We start from the raw sequence: 10,486 nt of genomic DNA, 5'->3' as shown, positions 1-10,486 counted from the left end.
GGAGGCAGAGCAAGGCCGATCTCTGTGAGTTCAAGGCCACCTGTTCTACCTAGTGACTTCCAGGCCAGCTGGGGCTACAGGAGGGAGACCCTGTTTCAAAAAGACTAAAAAACATACAGTGGTCCAGTCCCCTTCCTGGGGTGCCCGGCTCTTCTCCCCAAGAAAATTAAAGAATTAGACTCACCTGACACATACTCAAAAATTGATGTGGGGTTGAAGAGATGGTTCAGTGGTTAAGAGCACTTACTCCTCTTGCAGAGGACCTGAGTTCAATTCCCAGCACCCATATGAGCTCACAACTGCCTGTAACTCCAACTCCAGGGAATCTGATGGCCCCTTTTTGCCTCTATGGGCCCCTGAGCTCACATGCACACACAGTCAAGTACACATAATTTAAAATAAGGTAAATCTTTTAAAAATGTAAAAACTGGTGTGAAATCTAGATGCTGGCCAAGAAAATAGGGCAGTGAGTAAAAGCACATATTTTATTTTTGAAATGGGGCCTGATGATGTAGCACCGTTGATAGAGTATCTAGCCCACATGAGGCCCGGGGATTGATCTGCAGCAACTCAAACTGGGTGTGGTGTAGCAACAGGACTATAATCCTAAAACTCAGGAGGTGGAGACAGGAGGATCAGAAGTTCAAGGTCATCCTTGGCTATATCCTAGTTTTGCAGCCAGCCTAAGCTACATGGGACCCTGTCTCAAACAAAACCAAACCAGGAAAGCCAGGAGGGTTATCACTCTGGGAAGGTGGCATGGAGCCCAGGCAGCTCGGTTTGCAGGACTATCTTTTTCCAGCTCACACTTTTTGTTTTTCCAAATGCTCTCAGAAGCTTGCAGGGGTCCAGCCTTTCTCAATTACTTGTTTTGTGGACTGTCTTAAGATCGGCCTCCTGGCGTGGTGTTCAATGGAGCCAGGGGCTTCCCTGCTCCCACATCTGTCTTGATCCAGACTGTGTGGCACAGGCTAGATTTCCCAAACTTGGCTAAGCACTTGAGTCACCAAAGTCACATGTTAGAATCAGATACCCAGGCTCTGAGTCCAGCCAAATAGAGCTCTCTGGGGGAGAATCTGTCGCTGTTTCCAGTGCCTTTCAACCACACCACCAGTGACCATTTCACAAGACATCGCTCATACCCCTGTGCATGCGTTGCCTTCCCCCAGGAGCCCCTCATTAGACCTGTAGTCTGTTTCCACAGCCCAACTCACACATATTACATACACACTTGTGGAGTTTTAAACTTCACTGTGTTTTACTCAGCCATTAAGAGCACTGGCTGCTCTTGCAGAGGACCCAGGTTTGATTCCCAGCACTTGCATGATGGGTAACAGCTGTTTGTAACTCCAGTTCCAGGGGATCCAACACCTTTTCTGACCTCTGCGGGCAATGCACGTCTGTGGTTCACTTACAGGTAAAACATACATATACCTAAAATTTTAAAATAAATAAAGAAAAAGATTTTTGCTGGACATGGTTGCACACGCCTTTAATCCCAGCACTTAGGAGGCAGAGGCAGGCGGATCTCTGTGAGTTCAAGGTTAGCCTGGTCTCCATAGTGAGGTCCAGGCCAGCTGGGGCTACAGGGAGACCCTTTCTCAAAAATGAGTTTTTAATAATTCTCCCCTGCCTTCCTCAACAGCAGAAATCCCTCCAGCCCCTGTGAGTTTTAAACAGGCCTCAGGTGGGTTTGGGACAGACGCTCTGAGGGAAGGGCACAGGGTAGCCTTCCCAGCAGTGGGATGGCCAGATCACAATGCCCAGATACATGTGGAATGGGATTTTGGACAATGTAGAATTTTCATTGTCTTCTTTCCTGATCCTTGAGGTTCAAAATTGTGACACCGCCTTACGGTAATGTCCTCTTAACGGGTCCCTTTCAGGTTGAACCATGATTCCGGTGACAGAGCTCCGCTACTTTGCGGACACACAGCCAGCGTACCGGATCCTGAAGCCATGGTGGGACGTGTTCACTGACTACATCTCCATTGTCATGCTGATGATCGCTGTCTTTGGGGGGACGTTGCAAGTCACCCAGGACAAGATGATCTGCCTGCCTTGTAAATGGGTCACCAAGGACTCCTGCAATGATTCATTCCGGAGCTGGGCGGCCACCAGCCCAGAGCCCACTTACCCTAACTCCACAATCATGCCGACCCCCGCCACAGGTCCCACAGGTATCAAGTATGACCTAGACCGCCACCAGTACAACTATGTGGACGCCGTGTGCTATGAGAACCGCCTGCACTGGTTTGCCAAGTACTTCCCCTACCTTGTACTCCTCCACACCCTCATCTTCCTGGCTTGCAGCAACTTCTGGTTCAAGTTCCCACGTACCAGCTCTAAGCTGGAGCACTTTGTGTCCATCCTGCTCAAGTGCTTTGACTCGCCTTGGACCACGAGGGCCCTGTCAGAGACAGTGGTGGAGGAGAGCGACCCCAAGCCAGCCTTCAGCAAGATGAATGGCTCCATGGACAAGAAGTCGTCGACAGTCAGTGAGGACGTGGAGGCCACTGTGCCCATGCTGCAGCGGACCAAGTCACGGATTGAGCAGGGCATCGTGGACCGTTCTGAGACAGGTGTTCTGGACAAGAAGGAGGGGGAGCAGGCCAAGGCCCTGTTTGAGAAGGTGAAGAAGTTTCGGACGCACGTGGAGGAGGGGGACATAGTGTACCGCCTCTACATGCGACAGACCATCATCAAGGTGATCAAGTTCATCCTCATTATCTGCTACACCGTGTATTATGTGCACAACATCAAGTTCGACGTGGACTGCACCGTGGACATCGAGAGCCTGACGGGCTACCGCACTTACCGGTGTGCTCACCCTCTGGCCACACTCTTCAAGATCTTGGCATCCTTCTACATCAGCCTGGTCATCTTCTATGGCCTCATCTGCATGTACACGCTGTGGTGGATGCTGCGGCGCTCCCTCAAGAAGTACTCGTTCGAGTCGATCCGAGAGGAGAGCAGCTACAGCGACATTCCTGATGTGAAGAACGACTTTGCCTTCATGCTGCACCTCATCGACCAGTACGACCCGCTCTACTCAAAGCGCTTCGCCGTCTTCCTGTCGGAAGTAAGTGAGAACAAATTGCGACAGCTGAACCTCAACAATGAGTGGACCCTAGACAAGCTTCGTCAGCGGCTCACCAAAAACGCACAGGATAAGCTTGAGCTGCACCTGTTCATGCTCAGTGGCATCCCTGACACCGTGTTTGACCTGGTTGAGTTGGAGGTCCTGAAACTGGAGCTGATCCCCGACGTGACCATCCCGCCCAGCATTGCCCAGCTCACGGGCCTCAAGGAGCTGTGGCTGTACCACACGGCAGCCAAGATTGAGGCTCCTGCCCTGGCCTTCCTACGAGAGAACCTGCGGGCACTGCACATCAAGTTCACTGACATCAAGGAAATCCCACTATGGATCTACAGCTTGAAGACACTGGAGGAGCTGCACCTGACCGGCAACCTGAGCGCCGAGAACAACCGCTACATCGTCATCGACGGGCTTCGGGAGCTCAAGCGACTCAAAGTGCTGCGACTCAAAAGCAACCTGAGCAAGCTGCCGCAGGTTGTCACAGACGTGGGCGTGCACCTGCAGAAGCTGTCCATTAACAACGAGGGCACCAAGCTCATTGTCCTCAACAGCCTCAAGAAGATGGTGAACCTGACAGAGCTGGAGCTGATCCGCTGTGACCTGGAGCGCATCCCCCACTCCATCTTCAGCCTCCACAACCTGCAGGAGATTGACCTCAAGGACAACAACCTCAAGACCATCGAGGAGATCATCAGCTTCCAGCATCTGCACCGCCTCACCTGCCTTAAGCTGTGGTACAACCACATCGCCTACATACCCATCCAGATCGGCAACCTCACCAACCTCGAGCGCCTCTACCTGAACCGCAACAAGATCGAGAAGATCCCTACCCAGCTCTTCTACTGCCGCAAGCTGCGCTACCTGGACCTCAGCCACAACAATCTGACCTTCCTCCCTGCTGACATCGGCCTCCTGCAGACCCTCCAGAACCTGGCCGTCACGGCCAATAGGGTGAGTGGCCTGCCACGGCGAGGCACGTGGGCTGGCGTGGCCCTCCCTGGCTGCTCACACCTGGTGTCTTAGGACAGTTGAAGTCCTCACTGTGGTTTCCAGAACCACGAGGATGGGTGCTTGTTCAGGGTAGTCAGCAAGAGAGGTTGTTGGGAGGCCCGGTGGTCTCCATAGCTCCCACGTTGCTCATGTGCCTCTCCCCTCTGCATTGAGGGTAGTGACGGGCAGAGTTTGGCTCAGACAGACGGCTTGTCACTACCTGCCTTTCTGTTGAGGAAACTGTGCCAGCCATTTGTCTAGATGGAAAGTCCCTACCCAAGAGGCCCCTTGGTGAAGACAGGTAGGCTGGGTTGAGGGCAGTCTGTGGTTTGTGGCCTGACCTCCCCGTGGAAACTAAGCTTCAACCACTGAGGGAGGAGAGGTTCCACCGTCCTGGAGGCCTAGAGGACCTTCCTGGCCCTCCCTCTTAGGTGGAGTTTTCCTGTAAAAGGTGTGGGGCCTGAGGTCAGGGATCAAAATGCAGAGAGGAGACAGAGCCAATCCAGCCACCTCTGCCTCCATTGCAGCATGATCCTAAAGCAGCCCCTGCTGGCTGCCCACTACCAGTCCTGAGCAGGTGTGTAGGGCCTGAGCAAGTGTATCTGTCCAGCCTCCTTCTACCACCTCTTTCCACCAGCACGTGACACACCTCCTCCAAATCCCTCTGGTGATGGCTTAGAAGCTTCCTTCCTCTGTCCCTGAAGCACCTTTACCTGCCTCCTCCATGTCAGAAGAATTGGGACAAATCTTTACTCCCTTCCCCCAGTTATGACTTAAGCTTTTTTTTTTTGGTCTTTTTGAGACAGGGTCTCCCTGTAGCCCCAGCTGTCCTGGAACTCACTATGTACACCAGGCTGGCCTTGAACTCACAGAGATCCGCCTGCCTCCCAAGTGCTGGGATTAAAGGCATGCGTCACCGCACCTGGCGACTTATGCATATTTGAGAGTATTTTGAGAGTATTCAAGATTGAGGGTCCAATCTCAGGGTTATTTTTGATACATGGGACCCACTGAAGAGGGGAGCTGGAGTCCCATGGAGAAAAAAATGTTTGAGAACCACTGGACAGACCAACCCCTTCTTTAATGTGAGGAAGGGGACACCAAGTGGCACAGTGTGGAAGCCGGGTTACCCCAGGGAGTTGGGGCCAATTGCATCCTACACCCTGAAATGCCTACTGTGCCCCAGGGATGGGCTGGCTCTCCTGCTGGGTGCAGGAGGGTGCTGGCAGGTTCCAGCCTTACTTCATCCTGTCCCCCACACCAGGCTTGCTTGTTAGTGTCATGCTTGTTGACTGAGGTCACCCCTCAGGAAAGGAGCTGGTGGAGGCTGTCCTGTCCAGGAGGAAGGAGACCCTCTGACACCCTGTTTAGCGTACTGCTTAATCACATCCTGTCCCCACCCTAGGAGCACCAGAGGCCTTTATAGGGAAAAAAGTTTGCTTGGACCAACCCCAGGCAGGCCCCTCCTTTTAGGCAGAGACTGGGCACCCCTCTTTCCTACTCCTTGGCTCCTTTTGAGCCCTTGGACTTTGGTGGGCAGGGTGGAGCTGGAGGGACTCCTGTTTTCCCAGATTTACACTAGAGCTACTAAATGCCTCCACAAGGCAGGTATTCATTCCTCACTCACCGGTTCCATTCTGAACACGCCTAGAATCTAAATGTGGAGCAGGATGCTCGTCCTGGGGATGGTGGAGATCCATAAAGAACCAGGCAGTTAGCACAGCGAGGAGGCTGGAACTCCATGGGGAACAAAGGCTGGTCTCCTAGAGGAAGGGGCGTGTCACCTGTATCTGAAGGGCTAGGAAGCCATGGCCCACAGAAGAGGAAAGGAAGCCTAGGCTCCTGGCTGTGCACTACCCTGAGGGCAGAGGTGGGACCCTGCCCATGGCTGCTGAGAGGCTGCTCTTCTCCACTTGAGGTCCAGTGTCTCTGCATTTGTTTAATGTCTGGACACCTTGCCAGCCCACATGTGACTCCTGCAAGGACTTTGACTCTTTTGTTCAGTGCCTGACAAATAGCACAGTTACCAGGAATCTTGGTAATGGGGATGAGGGATGAGCTGGTGTACCATTGTAGCAAGGTTACATTTTATTTTGTTGGGTGCTAGGGATCTGGCCTAGTTTGTTCTTCATTGCTGTGACAAAATACTCTGACCAATACCAACTTGGGGAGGAAAGGGTTTATTTAGCTTGCATCTCCCAGGTCATAGTTCATCAGGGAGCCCAAGGTAGGAACTCAGGGCAGGAACCTGGAGGCAGGAGCTGGAGCACAGGCCATGGAGGAATGCTGCTTACTGGCTTGCTCCCCTGGCCCCTGCTCAGCATGCTTTCTTATCCAACACAGACCCACCTGCCCAGGGGTGGCACCACCCACAGTGGGCTGGGCCCTCCCACATCACTCATCAAGAAGATGCCCCTCAGACATGGCCACAGGCCAGTCCAATAGAGGCAATTCCCCAATTGAGGCTCCCTCAACCCAGGTGTGTCAAGTTGACACTAAAGCTATCCAGCACAGGATCAAACCCAGAGCCTCACACATTGCCAAACATCCACTCTCTGCCACTGAGCTAGACTCCCAGGCACTGGGGGTAGGGGAGAAGGGGTGGTTTGAGAGGCAGGGTGAACAATGAGGTAGGAATTTGACCCAGCCAAGGCCATCAGGGACTGAGACTTTGGAGGTGGAATCCTGGGTCATGGGAGTTGGGGAGGAGCTTCTGACGAACTCAGGTTTTTTATTTACTGAGGCAGGAGGCATAGGTATTCAGAGGGGCAATGTGAGTTGCACTCTGTGTTAGGCCCACAGTGAATCAGCCTGAAACTTGAAGAGCTACCCTTACTGTGTTCCTGGTTACCCAGGTGTTCTAGTTTGTTTCTCCATTGCTGTGACAAAATACTCTGACCACTACCAACTTGGGGAGGAAAGGGTTTGTCTTACACACCCCCCAACCCCCACCCATGAGGGATTGTACCCTGCAACTGTGAGCCGAAGCAAACCCTTCTCCCTGTCCTGGTTTGTTTCTTCATGCTGTGACAAAACACTCTGACCACTACCAACTTGGGGAGGAAAGGGTTTATTCAGCTTACAACTCCCAGGTCGCAGTTCATCAGTGGGCCCAAGGTAGGAACTCAGGGCAGGAACCTGGAGGCAGTAGCTGGGGCACAGGCCATGGAGGAACGCTGCTTACTGGCTTGCTCCTCTGGCCCCTGCTCAGCCCGCTTTCTTTCACAACACAGGCCCATCTGCCCAGGGGTGGCACCACCCACAGTGGGCTGGGCCCTCCCACATCACTCAACAGTCAAGAAGATGCCCCACAGACATGGCCACAGGCCAGTCCTATGGAGGCAATTCCCCAATTGAGGCTCCCTCAACCCAGGTGTGTCAAGTTGACACTAAAGCTGTCCAGCACACCAGGTGAGGGGAGAGGGAAAAGGGATCTTTGGGATGGAAGAGGACGGTCGGGTTGGAGCATGTGGCTCTTTATGCATGAGGAGTCAGTGAAAGGACAGATTTGAGTCTAGCTGGTGACTGCCAGAGTCAAGGGTGGTCAGAAGGGCAGAGACTGGCTTATGCGAGCTGAGTCAGTAGTCCCTTCCAGATGGTTGGCCAGGAAGGTCACAGAGCCATGCAGCGGAGGAGCAGCCCAGATCTCCTTCCTCAAAGTCCAGGTAGACCTGAGGCCATTTCCGAGCTGATCCAGGAGCTCCTGAGAGCTGAGGAGTCAGGAGAGGTGGGATTGGGATGGTGAAAAACTTAGCTTTCCAAGGATCAGGGACACTTGGGAGGGAAGAACAGGCTTAAAGGACAGGTTTGGCTGTGGACAGATCAAGCTCCATTTTTCTCTGAGGCCCAGGAATGCTCACAGCAGAATGAGCCAGAGGACAGGGTGTTTCTGGGGAGCGGGGCTTCAAGGAGGGAATCTCTGAGGCTGCTGGACTGACTCTAAGTGACCAGCTTCTCCATCCACTGGCCAGCGCCTTTTCCACTGTCCTTGACTTTGTGTCATCAGAGATGGGTTGGGGGCTATTCTGGGAAGGCTCAGGCTCCTGGGTCCTGCAGAGCTCACTTTCCATCTGCCCATGACCTCCATGTTCCTGAACTTCAGACCCTGAAACCACCTCACCCCATTTCTGACCCCTGGCTACAGCAGAGGCAGTTTTGGATACCCCAGTCAGATGTCTCCTTGAACACATCACAGTGACCGTCATGGTGTAGAAGGCTGAGTTGCTCACTGGGACCTAGAACCTGTGTGGTTGAGGTTAAAGGTCCTGAGGCTGGAGTGTCAGAGCTGAGAGGTATTTCTAGTCCAATCCTTGTGTTTTCAGAAAGGAGCAACTGAGGCCCAGGAAGGAAGAGGCTTCCATTCATCCTCAAGATTTTGTAGCCATGCAGCCTCAAACAGGGTGTGCTTCCTTTCTCCAGGCCTCAGTCTCCTCAGCAGAAGAATGGGAACAGTGATGAGCCCCTGAGAGGGGTCACTATGCAGCCCCACCTTGTCCCTGCTTGGGACTAGGGTCCAGGCCTCCCCTCCTGCCCTGTGCCCATCCTTCTGAAAGAGGTGCAGAAAGGACCCCTGTCTCTAGCTGAAGGCAGAGGAGAGGCTGGCACTTCTGAGGGCTCTCCCTACATGCCAGGAAGCCCTATCATTTTGCACCTTGCTCTGCCATTGTTGTATACAGTCAGTAGAGCATCACTTGTTGGACCAGGTTCAAGTCCTGGTACTACCTCTTACCTGTTGAACCTCAGAGCAAGTTAATTTCTTCAGGCCTCTGTAGAATGGGAAGTGTTCACAGAGCCTTTACTGGTGGTCTTAAGGGCAGAATAAGCCAACAATATAGCTACACATGGATGTTGTCTGTAATTCCCACTTGGCCAAATCAGGAGGTACTCTGAATGAAGTACTGGGCTTCCAGCACCCACACTTACCCTGTGTCTTAGCTGATAAGGACACCAGCTCCCAGAGAGAGCGTGAGCCAGCTGGGATTTCTTTCCCCCATCAGTGAACTCTCCATTCCCAGAAGAGTTAAGTGTTCGAATTGTCCTGCTTGGCACCCACAAACTGTTCCAGAGCCACACAAGACCAAGAGTCTGGCCCCATTGAGCCCTGAGACAAGGTGGGTGGAGTAGCTGTCAGTATCATATGCCTCTTAGGACTGGTACTGGCCAGACCCACCCTGCCCTCTTAGGGCCTGCAGTCCAGCAGTCCAGAAGGATTAGTGCTATGGGTATTGTGGGACCTGGGAGGTCAAGAACAAGACCTGTGTACACAGGTGGCTCTTAGCCAGATTTGGGCCCACACTGTGGCAGTGCCAGGCTCCTGAGGGAACTGAAGGAGGGGAATAGGGAAGGTGTGGGTGGGGAAAGCCCAGAGTGCTCACCTAGCCACACACGCCTCACCCTGCCCTCTGCTCCTCCCTACAGATTGAGGCACTCCCTCCCGAGCTCTTCCAGTGCCGGAAGCTGCGTGCCCTACACCTGGGCAACAACGTGCTGCAGTCCCTACCCTCGAGAGTCGGGGAGCTCACCAACCTGACGCAGATCGAGCTGCGGGGCAACCGGCTGGAGTGCCTGCCTGTGGAGCTGGGCGAGTGCCCATTGCTAAAGCGCAGTGGTCTGGTGGTGGAGGAGGACTTGTTCAACACACTGCCGCCTGAGGTGAAGGAGCGGCTCTGGAGAGCTGACAAGGAGCAGGTCTGAGCACAGCCTGGAGCAGTCTTCAACCGGGACCCCAGTATGCCCTAAGACGTGGGCAGCCCAGACCTACCCTCCCAGGACTGCTGGGTGGCCCGCCAGGATCCACCCAGGCAGAGCCCAGGACAGGCGTGATCTGGGCCAGGACAGAAGACCGGAACTGAGGGGCTGGCCCCTTTTTTCCCTTTGAGACTCATGCCCCAGGGCAGGCCCTTGTTAGAGAGCCCAGGAGCCAGCCAGTCTTAGAGTGCAGTATTTGGACAATCATGGTCTCACCCTGGAGGCCGTCTCTGCCTCAGAGGCCAAGCCAGCACCAGAGGCCCAGGGACAGCACTGAGCCTCTTGGTCTATTTTTGCCCACCTCCCATCCCCTCCAGATAACTTACACATTCCCAAGAAGGTTGGGCTCCGTGGGAGGTGTCTAAGCAACATGGGGGTGTTCCCCTTTTCCTTTCCAGGTGATGCTGACAGAACTAAATGCCCACCCAAACCTGGGCAGAGTGGGCAAGCCAGCTGCAGGACGGTTGCCCTGTTGGCACTGGACTGTGACCTCTGGCAGCAAAGCCTGTGGGAAACCAGGCCTCCGGTGCAAAGGCCAGGCCTGGGGCTTACCCCGTTTGTTTCTCAAGCAATTTTAGATTTTTTTTTTTAAGTCAAACAATTTTTTTAAAGCTTTGAAAATGATGGTTTGGGTATTAAAAAGAAAAA

General features: G+C 53.6%; 1 protein-coding gene across 2 annotated transcripts; it reads left to right on the top strand.

Moving 5' to 3' along the window:
• The first annotated feature begins 1,398 nt into the window (after positions 1–1,398).
• Positions 1,399–10,486, top strand: Lrrc8a (leucine rich repeat containing 8 VRAC subunit A). Of its 2 annotated transcripts, XM_029560309.1 has the most exons (3): positions 1,399–1,417; positions 1,887–4,051; positions 9,088–9,209. In XM_029560309.1, the coding sequence occupies exons 2-3, from the start codon at positions 1,895–1,897 to the stop codon at positions 9,088–9,090; spliced, it is 2,160 nt and encodes a 719-aa protein (XP_029416169.1). In that variant the 5' UTR covers positions 1,399–1,417; positions 1,887–1,894; the 3' UTR covers positions 9,091–9,209. The 2 variants fall into 2 exon arrangements, with proteins under 2 accessions (XP_029416169.1, XP_029416166.1); XM_029560306.1 differs by lacking the exons at positions 1,399–1,417; positions 9,088–9,209 and adding an exon at positions 9,509–10,486 and having other exon boundaries at positions 1,886–4,051.

This window comes from Nannospalax galili, unplaced genomic scaffold, assembly GCF_000622305.1.
Source record: "Nannospalax galili isolate Female #2095 unplaced genomic scaffold, S.galili_v1.0 scaffold290, whole genome shotgun sequence".
NCBI classification, from domain to species: domain Eukaryota; kingdom Metazoa; phylum Chordata; class Mammalia; order Rodentia; family Spalacidae; genus Nannospalax; species Nannospalax galili.
The sequence above is the reverse complement of the archived record's forward strand: the minus strand, read 5'-3'. Positions and strand labels throughout refer to the sequence as shown.

What these genes read in the sequence shown, in the direction of transcription:
- Lrrc8a (XM_029560306.1), top strand. Translation starts at nt 1,895, where the DNA reads ATGATTCCGGTGACAGAGCTCCGCTACTTTGCGGACACACAGCCAGCG. An exon ending in TGGCCGTCACGGCCAATAGG is followed by an intron (nt 4,052 to 9,508) that starts GTGAGTGGCCTG and finishes TCCTCCCTACAG; the next exon opens with ATTGAGGCACTCCCTCCCGA.